This window comes from Loxodonta africana, chromosome 1 (assembly GCF_030014295.1).
Source record: "Loxodonta africana isolate mLoxAfr1 chromosome 1, mLoxAfr1.hap2, whole genome shotgun sequence".
In the NCBI taxonomy this organism is placed as follows: domain Eukaryota; kingdom Metazoa; phylum Chordata; class Mammalia; order Proboscidea; family Elephantidae; genus Loxodonta; species Loxodonta africana.
The window spans coordinates 151417459-151434808 of record NC_087342.1 but is presented as its reverse complement, the minus strand read 5'-3'; the positions used below and the strand labels follow the sequence as shown (position 1 = coordinate 151434808).

The 17350-nt window shown below is 43.9% G+C and overlaps 1 protein-coding gene across 3 annotated transcripts in view; it reads right to left on the bottom strand.

The window, feature by feature from the left end:
- The window catches only part of ANKRD6 (ankyrin repeat domain 6), a 195435-nt gene that overhangs the window by 31343 nt on the left and 146742 nt on the right, over positions 1 to 17350 (bottom strand). For all 3 annotated transcript variants that reach the window (XM_064288965.1, XM_064288964.1, XM_064288966.1), the window contains exons 3-4: positions 10571 to 10669; positions 1512 to 1610 (exon numbers count right to left, since the gene is read on the bottom strand). In XM_064288965.1, coding sequence (XP_064145035.1) covers positions 1512 to 1610; positions 10571 to 10669 — 198 coding nt within the window. The remainder of the gene's footprint in view (positions 1 to 1511; positions 1611 to 10570; positions 10670 to 17350) is intronic.

Here is a 17350-nt window from a genome sequence, read left to right as displayed (position 1 = left end):
ATGTGTATTTTCAGGGCACACTACAGGGCGTTTCTCAACTGGGGTTCCTTATCTGAACCACAGAACACAAAAAATGATTTGAGTGACTGTTTTCTCAGTTCTGTCAGAAATGGTGCTATCTCAAATGCTTAGAAGAGAAATGAGTTCATGACATACAATGAACGCCTTAGGGCATCAGGGATTAAATTTCTCCCTGGGAACCCCAATTGAGAAAGGCTCCAGGGCCATCTAAAGCTCACAGTTAAAAGAAAGAACAAGGCCCGTTCTTCCCACCTCTATTGCCCCTGGGGTTGGCTCTGCTCCTGGCACCAGAGAACCCTGCAGAGACTGGGCAAATGAAGAGCCCAGTTTTGTAAATCCCAGGGACCTGATAGGTAGATTCTCCCCCTCCCCCTCCCCAAATCTAAAACCACCCAGTTTGATCCAAAAGCCTCAGGGCCCCAAACAAATGAGCGAGCTCTGAGGAAACAGTCATTTGTAAATAAGATATGCCAGTGTCCTCAATACAAGAAAACCAGCCAACTAACAAACATAGCTCTTATTTGCTTAAAAGTACTTGAAAAAGAAATGTTGCTGGGGGCAAAGAGTCGAGAGAGGCGTGGAGGAAGTTAGAATCCCCTCCATGCTGTTCCCAAGTCAGCCAGCTGGGAGCAGCACAGCGGTCGTTGTTGTTAGGTGCCATCAAGCCTGAGGTATGTGCAAATTATGTCTCGGCTCTGGCTTAGACTATTATTCCAACCACACTTGTGTCCCCTGGGAATAGTCAGAAATATGCACAAAAGAGACAAGGCCTAATGCTGCTGATACCCAAAGGGGGAGGCCTGAGCTCCCAAGAGACACGGTCGCTGCACACACCAGCAGCCAGTGTGCAGGGGTGGTGCTGGGATGGTAGCGGCATGTGTGGCATGGGCAGCGGAAGTGACTGCACAAAGCGGGAAGCAAAGGGAAACACAGGTGGTGAGGGGGCCACAGGGTGTTGGTAATGATCTGCTTCTTGAGCCCGGTGCTGCTCACCCAGGTGTGCTCAGGCAAGGAAAACTCACGGGGCTGTAACTTATCTGTGCACCCTTCTGTATGCAAACGTATCTGTGTGCCCTTCCGTATGCACGTTATACTTCACGGAAAAATTGGTTGGGAAAAGAAAGCAAAAAGAGAGCCTGGAGGCACAGGTCTCTCCCCCTCCCCCATTCAGGCCTCCACAAGTCTATATATATATATATATATATATATATTTTTTTTTTTTTTTTACTATTCATGATTTATATGGTTGCCTCTGTCGCCACAAAAACAGGGAGAAGGATTAAAAAATATAATTTGCTAGGACACCAGGTATGCTTTTCAAAGAAAATTTGGTCTGATTTCATCATGTTAAATCATGAACGATAAGACCCAGGAGTAGTAACATCTTCAGTACTAGTATTTCTTTTCAAATTGGACTCTTCCAGCTCCCCTGTGACTGCCTGCATGCCCAGCTGGTGCTGTAGTAGGGAAAGGACCCACGCCCCCTTTACCTTGTCCTGTCTGTCCAAAGCACACCCCTCCTGGATGAGTGCGGCGATGATTTCGGTGTTCCCCACGACCGTGGCGCGGTGCAGGGCAGTCTGGTCCCCCTGCACGTGACATGGAGACAGGAACCCACAGTCAGTTGTCCGCACCAGACCCCACACCACTTCTCCAGTCTGACAGAAGACATCTCCCGTCGCCACAGAGCAGACCAGTGGCCCCAAAGAAGGAGTTGGTTACCACAAGCGAGACGGGCTTTGCAGTCTAGTTAAAAGACAATATAGACATCCTGGCCTGACTGCGAGCTCAACCACGAGAACAGCCCTCGGCAGCAGAGCCAACCTTAGCAGGACGGGACTGTCATGACTGAGAAGAGCAGATCTGAAAGCTGTACTGGGTGTGCTAAGCAATTAAACCAGTAATGCCTGGAATGCCTATGACACACTGGGCTCTAGTTCCCTGCCTCCAGAGCAATCACTATCCAGCTATGTCAGCTAGTAGCAGCCAGGATTTGATGATGGGTGTACAATTTGTTGACCTCATACTAGGCAAGAAAACCCTGGTGGCATAGTGGTTAAGTGCTATGGCTGCTAATCAAAGGGTCGGCAGTTTAAATCCACCAGGCGCTCCTCGGAAACTCTATGGGGCAGTTCTACTCTGTCCTATAGGGTCGCTATGAGTCAGAATCGACTCGACAGCACTGGCTTTGGTTATTTTTATACTAACCAAGAGCAACACAGGGGTTTACTCTTATCTGAGGAATGCAGGGACTGCAAGGCCCAAAGCCATCCACAGCCCCTCCTATCACCGCATATGCCCAGGCAGCCTCCTCTGATATTTCACAATATCCTCACTGATTTGTGCTGCACTTGACCCCTTTCTCTGTAATCAGATTCCTGAGATTGCCAACTCTTTCTAGCTCAGGGTACCTAAAGGAACCCGACTCTTTCTCCTACTTGCAGTTGAGAGGACTAAACACCCCCAGAGGCAAGAAGGTCAGGACTGTCACAGGAGAGTTCTAAATGAAGTCTCTAAGAGTACACTTTCTCTCTGGCATGTACTCACGAAGTCAAGCCAAGGCAAATCAAATCCAGCCACCCATATCAGTCCAGGCTCAAATGAAGAGATGGGTGAATAGTGTGGAAATTCCCAGTGGACAGGAATGGGCACAGGGCAGGGATGGAGTCAGGAGACCTGGGTGTGGTGCCGACTCACATACTGAGTAGTGCAGCACCTTGGAAGGGAACTGTCACCTCACTGGACCTCAGGTCCTGCATCTGTGAAAGGAGAGGGATGATCCTCAAGGTCCCTCCCTTCCCTGCCTGAGAGTCTGTGATTTGGTTGCTAAGAGTTTCATATAAATGAAGTTTTCAGGCAGAGCAGTGGAGGGGCAAAGTACACACTCTGGGGCATCCTTGGTGCTTTGCCAGAGAGAGGAGGGAGACTATTACAAATCAGAAAGCATGGGATTTCCTAAAAGAGGGATGCACTGTTACCTATAAATAAACAAAATGAAATACCAGTCCTATTTACTAAATCCCTTGGAATCTAAAACAATCAATAACGTATATTAAAAGCATTTAAATTCTCGTTAAAATTCAAACTCACTTTCTTAAAATTAAAAAAAAGTACCCCTTTAAAAATCCATGAGGGGAAGTGATTTTTATGTTCTTCCTGATACTTTTCAATATTTTACTTTTTTTTTCATATTTAGCACATACAACTTTTAACATCAGGAAGAAAACTGCTATCTATTAAGTCTAGACAGTAACAATATGGCAATACTGGTAATGCCCAAGTCTCAGAATCTCTTGTCACTGTTCCTGAATAGACTTTAAGGGATTTCCGCAGTAACAGGGTCAGGACCTCCAGCTTCATTACTACAATCTCATCCACTGTCCTCAGCATTTCCACCACCGATCCTCCCTGGCATCCTAAGCCATTATTCCCATTGCAAATCAGGCTGAGACCTGGTTCTCTTCTAGTTCACTTTCTCAAACCCCGTATTCAAACAGGCCCCTTCCTGTGTGCCATGTGGTCAAAAGAAGTGGACACTGGGTCAGTGGTTGCAGGAGGTTATGCGATCCATTTCATATGCCTTAGGGAGTATTTCCAGATGAAGCATACTTAATGCCTAAATAAGTAACTACATGAGCAACTTCTGAAGTCTTAATTTTTTAAAACTTCTGTAAGAATTTCTAAGACTGCCCATTTCCCTGTCGGCACGGTAATGGGTTTTCCTGAAATTGACCTCAAGTGCAACCTATTTCCTGGCCTGATGAGAAAGATGGCACTCTGTTCTCAGTGAGACTGCAGCACGCTCTTTCACGGTAAATACTGACTTGGTCAGATTTTTATTTGCTGTTGTTCTTAGCTACCATCCAGTTGGCTCCTCAACTCATGATGACTCCACGCAAGATGAGATCGGACATAGTTTTTTCATTGGCTAATTTTCAGAAGTGGTAACCAGCCCTTTTTTTCCTAGTCAGTCTTGGTGTGGAAGCTCTGCTGAAACCTGTTCAACATCATAACAACCGTCTAGCCTCCACTGACAGAGGGGTGGTAGCTGCACTTGAGGTGCATCGAGCAGGAATCAAACCTGGGTTGACCACGTGGAAGGTAAGAATTCTACCACTGAACCATCACTGCCCTCTTCTATTTGGTAAGGCCCTTTAATATTCCTACAAACTGCTGGCATCCAACTAGTGCTCCTTGGACCAATCAGAACAACCTTTTTACATAGTGAAACTGGTGAGCAACAACCCCTGAACACATGAGGAGTGTCAGCAACTCCTGCACAGAAACCATCATAAAAAGGTCTTGTGCTGGTTAGGACACAGTCTAACCTAAGCCTTGGGTTAGGCTAAATCTTGTATCATGTTTTACAAGCTGCCCTCTAAATCATGAGTTGAGGCAGCTTTGGAGCCAGAATGGCACTATTATTTATTATTAATTGTTTTCGTCACGAATCTACTCTATTTGCTTCCTGTCGGATAACTTTCCCTTGTGAAACTCTAGCTCAATGCAAGAAGCTAAACCTAACTTTCGGTTCAGTCTTCAGGAGTAAATTTCTAGGTGGATTAATAAGACTCAAGGAGAACTAAAGACTTGTGTCAGGAATGTGAAGTACGTGACTTGTGTGAGGAGGTGTGGTGTCATTATGTGATCCATTTCAAACATCTTAGGAAGTATTTCTAGATGAGGTACACTTAATGCTTAAAAAGTAATTACATAAGAAACTGCCCAAGTCTTAATTTTTTTTAATTCTCTAAGAATTTCTAAGATTTTCCATTTCCCTGCCAGAATGGTGATGGAGTTTCCAGAAATTGACCTCAAGTGTGGTATGAACACAAATTGTCCTAAGCCAATTCGACATGGGTCTCCTCCAGTTTCCGTTTCTCAGTGGACACCTTTAACCGTACTGCCTGTCTTCAGTCCACAACTCCCCCTCCATCTTCACTGACCTCAAACAGAGACCTCTCCAGAGCAAGGGTCCTGTATCATTAGTCAGGAAACACTGCTGTGCAGGCCGAAGTCAGCCTTCCCTAACCTGCAGCTGCTCTTCAGCAGGTCATTACCTCTGCTTACACTAGATGGATGGTTCTGGAGGACTGAATGACAGACTTTTTCTGGTGTATGAAAATCAGCTACTCTTAAGTTACCAAGATGAGAATTAAAGGACCTGAGAGACATGAAACACACAAATAAAGGGCTACTTCAGGTTATCCCCGAGCTACACTTCCCCGGAGCACATCTAGCATTTACTACCCTCTATGTACCTGCAAATCAACTTTTTCCTCCTATAAACTAAAACTTACTGTGGCAACATTTCCTTTTGTACCTGCAAATCAACTTTTTCCTCCTATAAACTAAAACTTACTGTGGCAACATTTCCTTTTTGAAATCTTACTCAGAAAAGAATAAAATGTGCCCTCAAGCAGCAACTTTGACATAATCCTAATTCCTATATGACTTAAGTCAACCATGAAACTCTAAAAATAAAATGCTGGGAAAAGTACAGTACTCTCAAAAGCATTCTCTCATTATTTATTCAATAAATATTTATTGGACCCCTACTATGAGTCCCTGGGTAGTGTAAATGGCTAATGTGCTCGGCTACTAACCAAAGGTTGGATGTTTGAGTCTATCTAGAGGTGCCTCGGGAGATACGGCGATATGCTTCTGAAAAATCAGCCACTGAAAACACGATGGAACGTAGCTCTACTCTGACACACATGGCGTCGCCATGAGTTGGAGTCAACAGCAAATGGTTTGGGTTTTTTGCTGCATTATATACCAAATGCTATGGCATCTAATTCTCTGATTTTACTGATAAGAAAAGACAGACCCAGTATAGTTCAGGGCCTAGCCTAGGATACCAGTTAATTCATGGTGGCATGTTTGGGCCAGAATCTAAATTGTCAAGGCTCTTTGCACTCACCCCAAGTTTCTTCCAACCTGTGAAGTTAATTAGCCTTAGAACAGGCCTCAGAAGAGATCAGGTGCCTCTGAGGCTGCCTCTTTAGGGGGTCATCATGCTAAGTGCTTTCTTAGCACAGTATCTTGGCCTCCACAGGCGCCCAAGAAGTATCTGTTGAGTGATTAACTACAAAGAAAAAAAAAAAAAAGCAGAAGGAAAAATGATGCAGCTGGAAAGTTGAAGTGCCAATAACTCTGCAGTTTGGGACTTTGATTTGGAACATGCCGACCCATTTGAAAAGTACGTATGTTACAGCATTCAATTTTTCTGAGACTTAAATGTTTCTCACTTTGGGATTTTAAGAGGCTTGGCACTTCTGAGGTCTAAATCTTTGTTCTGAAATACAGTCGTCCCTCAGTATCTGATGGGGATTGATTCTGGGACTCCCTGTGGATACTAAAATCTGTAGATGCTCAAGTCCCTTATATAAAATGGGGTAGTATTTGCATATAATCTATGCACATGCTCCTGTACTGCTATACACACACTTTGTATCATCTTTAGGTTACTCATACTACCTAATACAGTGTAAAGGCTATGTGAATAGTTGTTATACTGTATTGTTTCGGGAATAATGACAAGACTCAAGTGAACAATGCTCAAACAGAGCTACTGGAGAGAGACTGAGGATCTGTGAAATGGGGGGGCGGGGGGGGCGGGGAGGCCACAGCAGAAGATGCCTACACATCACTTCATTTGCGTGGATTTAGTGTAGTGCTTCACGTGTGGCAATTTCAAGTTTTGTTTTTTGGAACTTTCTTTTTTTTTTCCCAAATATTTTCAATTTGCAGTTGGTTGAATTTGCAGATGCGGAACCCATGGATACAGAGGACTATTGTACTTTTTCCTCTTTTACATGGTGAAAAGAGTGAGTGCAGTGTGTGCCGATTTCAAAGCCAAGCTCGTGAAAGAAACCCTAGTCATGCAAGGGTGAACCTGCTCCTCTGCAGGGGAAATCCCTCTGAGGCAGCACAGACAGACGTGTTGCAAGGAAGCTCAAACAGGGTGGGCTCACAAAGCAAATTGCTGACCTCTTTTTCTCTTTCTGATCTTCTAGGGTTCTTCCTAGTCTTTCTTCTCTGGTTTTTCTTATTTTTTTCCTCCTTCATGCTTTTTACTGTGGCCACAGGGTTCTGGGCTATTTCTGAGGTGGGGGCCGTGTGATTGCTCATTGACCAATCAGAGAAGGCATGAGAGCTCCAATGAGAGTTGTCAGGATTGGCAGGAAGCAAGAGAGAATTTGCTCCAGGAGTTGCATAGTCTAAAGAACTGGTTTCCACAGGTTGAAATTCATAATAATCCCACTCCAGGCCACTGGAGGTCATTCTTCAACTAATTCTCAGTCTTTAACATGACATAAAGATCAGTATCTGTAGAATATGAAGTTAGGAGTAAATTCTTCAAGGCATTAACATTCTTTCTACTCATCATCCAAGATAGGGAACTTCTGAAATTATTTTCTTTCCAATAATTAATCTCTTAACTTCTTTAAAGAGAACACACACGCAGAGTTTTCTTTGAATTTTTGCAAATGTTTCAAAGGCTGACCATCAATAGGCACGATAAATACACAGAAGACAAACATGGATCATATACTTCAGAACTAAAAAACCAAAAAAACTAAACCCATTGCTGTTGAGTCAATGCCAACTCATAGTGACTCTATAGGACAGAGCAGAACTGCCCCACAGGGTTTCCAAGGAGCAGCTGGTGAATTTGAACTGCTGACCTTTTGGTTAACAGCCAAGCTCTTAACCGCTGTGCCACTAGGGGTCCACTTCAGAACTAAAAAAAAAAAACCAGAACTAGTGAAGGTAAATCCTACCTTCTCTGTTCCCAATTGTTTTTATACTTTTTTTTGTTTTAATTTATCTGGGAGAAGCAATGTACATGTTGTGTAGGGTAAGGAAAAGATGCAAAAAAGTAAATAACTCCAATAAATGGAAGAGGATGTTCCTGTCTAAAAATAGAGGTGGCTTTTCTTCTGCAGACATATCTCACCTTAGCTATTGTGACGGTTAATTTTATATGTCAATTTGGCTAGGTTCTGGTTCCCAGTAGGTTGGCCAAACACTAGACTAGTTGTTGTTTTACAATGTAATCTAATACATTGTAATGTAATCATCTTCTACAATGTAACCTAATACAATGCAATCAACTGGTCAGTTGAAAAGAAAGTTTCCTTTGGGTGTGTTCTGCCTCTAGACCATAAACAGATTATTTTGGCAGAACTAGCTCTCTCCATGGAGCCCTGGTGGCACAGTAGTTAAGAGTTTGGCTGCTAACCAAAAGGTCAGCAGTTCAAATCCACCAGCTGCTCCTTGGAAACCCTATGGGGCAGTTCTACTCTGTCCTATAGGGTTGCTATGAGTCAGAACCAACTCGACAGCACACAACAACAACAGCTCTCTCCATTATGTGCTCTTTCCATCACCTAATCTACAGGTCCTAGGGCACAAATCTGTGGAAATCTCCAGCCTGCTGCCTGACCTACAGATTTTGGACTTGCCAGCCTCTACAATTGTGTGACCCAATCTTTTGAAGTAAATCAATCAATCTCTGTCTCTGTCTCTCTCTCTTTCCCTTTTTCTCCCCCCTCCCCCCACCTCTCTCTTTGTTATTAGCTGCTATCAAGTCAGCCTCCAACTCATGGCAGCCCCATGAGTTACAGAGTAGAACTGCTTCATAGGGTTTTCTCGGCTGTAGTCTTTATAGAAACAGTTCACGAGGCCTTTCTTTCACAGAGCCACTGGGTGGGTTCAACCATCAACCCTTGGGTTAGCAGCTGATCACAGACCTCTTGTACTACCCGGGCTAAAAGAGAGAGAAACAGAACCAGACATATATACCTCATTGGTTCTGTTTCTCCAGAGAATGCTGACGAAGACAGCTACCCTGTCAGAACCCCTGACTCTTAAATCCTACCTTGCCTGGTGTAAAAGGCAGCAATTCTAGGATATTAGCATGGCTTTTGCTACAGAGAACAATGCTACTTGGAGCTTAGAACGTGAAGCAGGGGTGGTGTTAGGCTGGGATGGGTTAGCATTACAGCTTTGCCACCAAGGCAAGCAAGGGCTTTAATTACGCAAAGAGAAGACAAGATGCATCCCAACATGTTTGTACCAGCAACTCAATGCCCGGTCGTTTCTGTGGTCAGAATCTCTTCTCCCTCCCTGTATTTTTGCTCCTGTCATCTAAAGATATCATGTAATCAGGAATGTTATGATGGCTACAGTGCAGGTAAATGAAAAAAGAATTATGACCCAAGGTACAAATCAACTGCTTAAAGCTAAATCAGCATCTTTTGAAAATAACATACCTGATGACCCAACAGATTCTAGATATAACCAGGCATTTATGAAAGAAACTGGACTATTTCCTGCCCATGAATAAAACAATGCCATATTTTGTTATTTCTTTGAAAATGCTATCCTTACCACTTGTGAGTATGTTGGCCAAGTTTTAGGACATTACATAGAGACCCAAGAAAAACTAGAAGCAATTTGGTGAACCACACCCTAGCACACCTGAGGGTCTGAAATTTGAATAACACTCTGTAACCATAGTTATTAATTTTTTTTTTTCCTGGGGTAACCACATTTATTAAAGGCAATTCTGGAAGGAGTTGTGAAGAGTGTAAACTCTCCAACATATTATCGTCTTCCACACATAAGTTATTTATCAGAGTCTTACCACACATATTAGAGTTGGAATATGCTTCTGAAAAGTTTCCAATTATATGATCATAGGACCTTTTCCTAACAGCTCATTAGTGGACAATTTACCTGATCCTGTCGTCTACATCCCCTTCCTGAGAATCCATCTTCCCCCAAACAGGGTATTACGTGACACCACCTCAATAGATACTCTGTGACAGTACCAAAGTCACTGCTTATTGACTCAGGAATGGATACTTGACCCCAGAGACGCCAATCAGAGTCCCTCTCTAAATGATGTGAATGAAAAGACTCAGAGAATGAGGTAAGTTGAAAGCTAAGTTTCAATAATGATGGTGCACTAGAGTGAATTCTTACTGAGGGCTTACTTTTCTTGGATTCCATGAAATCTGTGTCCTTTTATTTCCCCTGGAATTAATTTGAATAAGTTCTTTTTAACTAAATGTACATTGATTTACAGTAATCAAAATTAGAAAGGAAAAAAAAAAAACAGCCCCATCTCTTTTCCAGTGGTAAGCTTGGTCAGTGACACACATTTCCAGCATGCCCTACCCACACTCACAGAGAGAGTATGTGTGTGTGTGTGTGTGTGTGTGTGTGTACTGCTCCTTATACTGGCACCAGACACAAGAAAAATATCCTTCAGGGTACTGCAGTTGAATGATAATAGGTAAGGAATGAACTATGACTGGGAAAACCATCCCATGCTCACCAAACTCTAAGTTATTCCCAAGGAAGGGCCTCAGAGAAGACCTTTGAACTGAAGCTCTTCAAGATGAAGGTAAAAAGTGCTGGGAGGGCATCTAATACCCTGCTACCTCACAGCTGGTTATGCCTTGTACTGTGCATTTCTAGGCAGACTAACTCCCCTGCCAACCCACTCCCCAAGAGAATAATGGCTTCTACTCACGTCATCCTGGACGTTGAGGTCACAGCCAGCCTTCAGCAAGATATGGACCACAGAGAGATGGCCCTTATTGGCAGCAAGATGCAGAGGGGTCCGGCCATGCTGTTAATGCAAAGGAAACACCCATTAAACCACTCCCCTGAGCAGGGGCTAAAGCAAAGTTTGCACGGTGGCTTTTAGGTAGATCATTTCCCTTCCCCTTCCTTGGTGTCTTAGTTATATATTGCTGCTGTAACAGAAATACCATAAGTGGATGGCTTTAACGAACTGAAGTTTATTCTCTCAAAGTCTAGTAGGCTAGAAATCCAAATTCAGAGTGCCAGCTCGAGAGGAAGGCTTTCTCTCTCTCTCTCAGTTCTGGAAGAAGGTCCTTGTCATCAATCTTCCCCTAGTCTAGGAGCTTCTCTGCACAGGAACCCCAAGTCCAAAGGGTGTGCTCTGCTCCTGGCACTACTTTCTTTGTGGTATGAGGTCTCCCTATCTCTCTGCTCCCTTTTCTCTTTCATATCTCAAAGAGATTGACTTAAAATACAACCTAATCGTATAGATTGAGTCCTGCCTCATTAACATAACTGCTTCTAATCCTGCCTCATTAACATCACAGCGGTAGGATTTACAACACACAGGAAAATCACATCAGATGACAAAATGGTAGACAATCACACAATACTGGGATCATGGCCTAGTCAAGTTGACACACATTTTTGGGGGACACAATTCAATCCATAACACTTGGTTTGGCAGAAGATTCTTATTGATTTATCCAAAACTCAAGATTGTCTAAGTTAACCCATTATTGGCATGTAATCAATGAACAAAATATGCTCAAAATGTAAAAACTTCCTTTAGGACATCATTTCTATTCTTCATTCACCAAACTTTATAAGACAGTTGCAAACAAATAGCCAAATGAGAGATTTCATGTCTTCTCTTATTTTCCCACTGGTGCTAATAAGCTAAGGGACAATGACAGGGCCACAATGAACCTAGCCGCACCAAGGGGTAGGAGAACAGTAAAATGACAAACTAATCAGCCCCAGAAAATCCAGTTAGTTATTTACTTAAAAAAGTACTCACCAAACTGATTAGGTAAATCACTTCCTCTTTTAAAAGCGAATTTCAAAATTATGAAGTAATTCAGGCATCCAATAATATACCAGCCATCAAGCACCGATTCCGACTCATGGCGACCTATCTGTGTCAGGTGGAACTGTGCTCTGTACGGTTTTCAATGCCTGATTTTTCTGAAGTAGATCACCAGGCCTTTCTTTGAAGAAGCCTCTAGGTGGACGTGAACTTCCAACCATTGATTAGCAGATGAGCACGTTAACCATTGTTACTACCCAGGGACTCCATTCAATAAAAGAAATATTTAAAAATCTACATACCCAACAACCACTTTAAGAAAACATTAGAGAAAACACTGACATCCCTTGTGAACCCCACCAAGATCTCATTTCCCCTCCACCCCAGAGGTAACCACTATCCCGAATCTGGTATTCATCATTCCTCTGCATTATATTTTCATTACATGTTTGTAGCCACAAACAATATATAAGTATTGCCTTGTTTGTTTCAAACCCTATAGAAATGGTATTAAAGTGTATATGTCCTCCTACAATTTTTTTTAACCCAACATTGTAATTTTGAGGGTTTTTTGCATATTGTCACATGTAGTTCCAGTTCATTTATTCATTATTATTTCATCCATTCTCCTACTGATGGGCACCAGGTTGTCTCCAATGGTTTGCAGAACACATTTGTGTTCCGGCTGCCTTGTGCACCTGTGTGAGTTCCTTAGCTCAGCTACTGGGTCACAGAGAAGGCCATTCTCGTCAACTCTCCTCAGCATGCAGGTGCCTGAGGTTATCACACTGAGGGTGACACCCAGTAGCAAGAACACTGCAGTGTAAATCAACTTTTACCCAGAGAGCTGACTTTGCTGAACTCCTAATTCTCCAAATTTTAAAGGACACTTTTTGTTCCCTTTGCTTCCTCCCTCAAGTTTCACAGTAAAGAAACGTTTCTACCTCTTTCTTGGGATATCATTTTAACCATAGCCTCCCACCCATACTGAAATATCCCTAAAGAATAAGGGTCTTAAGTCCCATTTAGCATCTCAATAAAACGTCCCAAAGACCTTCATTGATACTCTAGCAGGATAAACCCCTTGTGATCGTAATAAAACTCCCATTTGCCATAGTAACTATATGTGGAGAAAAACAGATAACACAATAAAGGATCTTAATTTCTAACCACGAAATTCAATCACAGAAAAAGAATGGTTCTGGAAACGGGAAAGAAAGAGGTCAGAGCTCACGTTAAAATTAGAATCCTTAATTAAGAAAAAAGTTACTCCCAAGAAAGTGGGCTATAAAAAGCCTTCATAAAAAAGGCACCATCTGAGATGAGATAAAAAGAGTGACCTTCCTTTGCTGGCAATTATTCTCACCTGAATGCTATTTAACCTTGATTCTTTAAAGGGACCCATCCATTACTGATCAAACCAAACCAAACTCGTTACTGTCGAGTCGATTCTGACAGCAACTCTATAGGACAGAGTAGAATGGCCCCATAGGGTTTCCAAGGCTATAAATCCTTAGGGAAGCAGACTGCCTCCTCTTTCTCCCATGGAGTGGTTGGTAGGTTCAAATTGCAGACCTTTCGGTAAGCAGCCAAACGCTTTAACCACTGTGCCACCAGAACTCTTTCCATAGCTGATCAGATGCGGCAAAAATGAGGTTCCACTCCCTGGGCTGGTCTCTGGCTCCATCTGTCATCAATGCGTCCTTGTCGAGGACCTCACACCTTGACTTCCAATAAGTGACTGTCACAGTCTTCTAATGTGTTCTGAGACACAGGAAAGTTCGTCACATTTTTGAGGAGAAAAATGGGTGTTCTGTGTGGAAGTGTGACAGGATGGTAGTCAGGACAACCGTAACACACAGACCGCGATGGGGAGAAGCTGCCCTGAGAGAGGCTGGAAAAGAGGCCACAGAGTGAGGAGTCACAGGGTGTCCCTGCAGAGGAGGCACCAGGGGACATCCTCATCAGCAGCCAGATGTTACTGGTGGGCGAACTGAGCCTCAAGGAGGTTAAAGGGTTTGTCCAAGTGAACACAAATAATTAGAAAGCAGAGGAAGGAAACTCTGCTGTGGTTCAAACCAGATCCCATCTGGGAAGGCACTTTAGAAACTGTAAGTTCCTAACAAGATGTCTCAGGAATGGTGGTGCCTTCCTAACTCAAAATCAACAGAGAATCTCCTGTACACAGAAGGGAAAGGACAGGGACATTGCCCGACAGCCGGGATCAAAGCCCAGTTCTAATTATTAACACCTGTGTGATTCTGTGCTGCCACTTAATTGCCTAAGCCTGTTTCTGCATCTGTAAAATAGGAATATCCTCCACTACCCACCCGAAAGGCTTGTAATAAGGAAAAATAGGTAACATCTACCACCAACATGTTTCCCTTTCCTCCAACTGTCCTCAGCCCTCACCACTATTGTTGTTGTTAGGTGCCGTCGAGTCAGTTCTAACTCATACAGACGCTATAGGACAGAGTAGAACTGCCCCATAAGGTTTCCAAGGAGCGGGTGGTGGACATCCTAGTATTTCTCTCTCTTTATTGACACTCCCATACCTTTACCCTAGCAAAACCAAAAAGAAAAAGAAAAACACAACTGCCATCAAGTCGATTCTGACTCATAGTGACCTTATAGGACAAAGTAGAACTAACTGCCCCATAGGATTTCCAAGGAGCAGCTGTTGGATTCGAACTGCAGCCCTTTTGGTTAGCAGCAGAGCTCTTAACCACAGCGCCACCAGAGCTCCGCCCTAGCAAAGGCCAGTAAAATATTTTCAAAGGCCAGTAAAGACAGATCTGAGTGAAGAGGTGGATCATGGACTACAGGAGGGTCGGGTTTTACCTGGCCAGTCCTGACCCACTCATCCACTTGCATGTTTTTAGATATAGTCTACGGTCCCAGTCCCTAAGCCTGTGCTGGAAGTACCTCCTCTGCCTGGAATATCTTTCTCCAAACTGTGTTTTCTCTGATTCTCCAAGAAGAGTGTACATGTTCCTGGCCTTGTCTTTTGCCTTTCCACAGCACTTCAGCTTCCTGTTAAGAACTGCCACCTTTTGCTTTGAGTGTCACCCGGGACCTGACTTCTCCTTCCAACTAGGGCAGAGATTATGCCTTCAGAATGATAAACCAAGTTGACTCCAGGGTGGAGTGGGGACCCTATCAAAGAGGTTCCAGTGTTGCTCAAGCACAGGGCAGACTGGGGCTACCAGGTACACTAAAGAAAATGCCACAGCCCCTGGTCAACCTCAGGAAATGGAGAGCCTGGGGTGGTTACAGACTCTGGGTTCTAGGATGTCTTGGTCCCTTAGAGGTGTAGACATCCTGGGGGGTCTCAGGGGCTTCTAAGCAGCTAATGAAAACCCTGTAGATCACAATAGAACACTGTCTGATTTAGTGCTGTAAGATGAGCCTCCTAGGCTGGAAGGCACTCAATACACAGTGGCTGCAACAATGGACTAGAGCATACAATAACCATAAAGATGGCGCAGGACCAGGCAATGTTCTGTACAACCTGTTGTACATGGGATTGCCATGAGTCAGAGCCCTGACTCAACGGAACTAACAACAGGACCGGCCAGTGGAAAAAATGGGAACATGCAGGCACTATTTAAAGAATTTTACGTGTACTAGTTCATGCAATCCTCCCAATGATCCTGTGAGATAAATACTGTTATTAAGCCCATTTTACAGAGGAAGAAACCGAGGCACAGACTCTTTAACTTGCCCTACGTCATACAACACGTAAGTGGGGGAGTCTATATCCATGCCTTATGCCTACTGACTGCAGCCCCCATGCTCTTAGCTACCGCTTATACTATATAGCCATTCCCTGGTGCCCTGATGGTGCTGTGGGGTGAGGTCCTTCCCTGGCAGACTGGCTCCATTTCTTACTCTCAGGAGGTCCCCAAGTTTCCAGGTATTGTGCCCAATACCAGACACTTGACCTCTGGGGTTGCTTGGAAACAACCTGGATTCCCTAGAATCTTGTAGATGAGGAAAGAGGTTTTCTGTTCTCACTGGACATCTGAATCATCTATTTATCTGTCTGTCAATCTGTACTCCGTGGTGCGGCTCAGGCATCAGTGCTTATACAAGCTCCCCTGGTGATTCTAATGTGTGACCAGGTGGGAGACCAGAGATGAGATAAGGAGGGGCCCCTCCCCAGTGCAGTTTCAAGCCCTCAGACTAAACTTGCCCTCTGAGCCTGTCTAAGCAACAGTCACTCATTCAGCTAGCCACATTCTTCACAATGCTCTCATCAACCACTGTCAGGTGCAAAACACCTAAAATACTGCCTCACCACAACCCAGGGCTTCCTGCATCTTAAACAAGAATATAAGCAATATAATGACATTACTAAAAATTTGGAATATATAAGCAAATCATCTATAATTTCTCACCCAAATATGACCAATTTCTAATTTTTTTCTATTGATGCTTTGGCACCGTTATATTCACAGATCACATAAAATTATCTTTCTTTTTGCAATACCATCATGCCTTAAACCAGTGGTTCTCAAAATTTTGGGGCAACAGAATCTCCTAGTACCTGTCCTAGTTGCTATGGAATCAATTCAGACTCATAGTGACTCCATGTGTGTCAGAGTAGAACAGTGCTCTATAGGGTTTTCAATGCCTGTGATCCTTCTGAAATAGAAAGCTAGACCTTTCTGCTGAGGCAGCTCTGGGTGGATTCGAACTGCCAACCTTTTGGTTAGTAGCTGAGCACTTGACTGTTTGTGCCACCCAGGGACTCCAGAATCTCCTGGAGGGCTTGTTAAAGGACAGATTGCTGGGCCTCCTTCCAGGGTTTCTGGCCCAATATGTCTGGGCCTCCTTCCAGGGTTTCTGATTCAATAGGTCTGGGGTAGAGCTTCAGAATTTGCATTTCTAGCAAGTTCCTAGGAAAGGCAAGTACTGCTAGCTGAGGATCACACTTTGAGAACCACCACCTTAATTAAGCCAATGGTCTCCAACCCTGCTGTACACATTAGATTCATTTGTCAAGCTAAAAATATTCATCCCCAAACTTGACTCCCAAAGGGTTCTGATTCCATCAGGCTAGGGTGGGGTCTGGTATGTGTATTTTTAAAGTGATTCTAACGTACAGCCCAAAGTCAGGAACCCCTTCCCTGGACCCTCTACAGGTGCCTGTTCCTCCAGCCTGCCCTGGTATCAGGATGGGCCATCTTAGGCCAGCAGGGGTGAGAGAGGAAGGGCCCCAGCAAGGAATGCACATTTCCCTTTGATCCAACCAGAGAATCAGAGTCTGTTTCATGTCCAGGTAACTGGCCTGACTGCCAACAACTCTGGGGCTGCGGTCTGGGAAGACCCTTGTTTTGGCAGGTTGAGCCCTGTGGGTCCCGATTCCGGAAGAACTGCTCCCGTTCCAGCAGGCAACCCATAAATAACAATAGCAGGTGATCATAAAGGGCACACAGAATGAACTGGTCCCTGCCACTTATTTTGAAGAGGACAGCTCCCAGGTAGGAGGAGAAGCAGGTGGGAAGGTGAGACTCTGTTGGGGAACATTCCAGGTGAGGCATTCCTGCTGAGATAAAGATCTCTCACCAATGAGGGATGACAAGAGAGCCCAGCTAAACAGCTTAAAATAAGCCCTGAAAGGAAGTGGAATTTTTTTGTTTCTAGCATGTGTTCAGATGTGGTGCTTAGCCCTCCTCACTCAACATGCTCTCC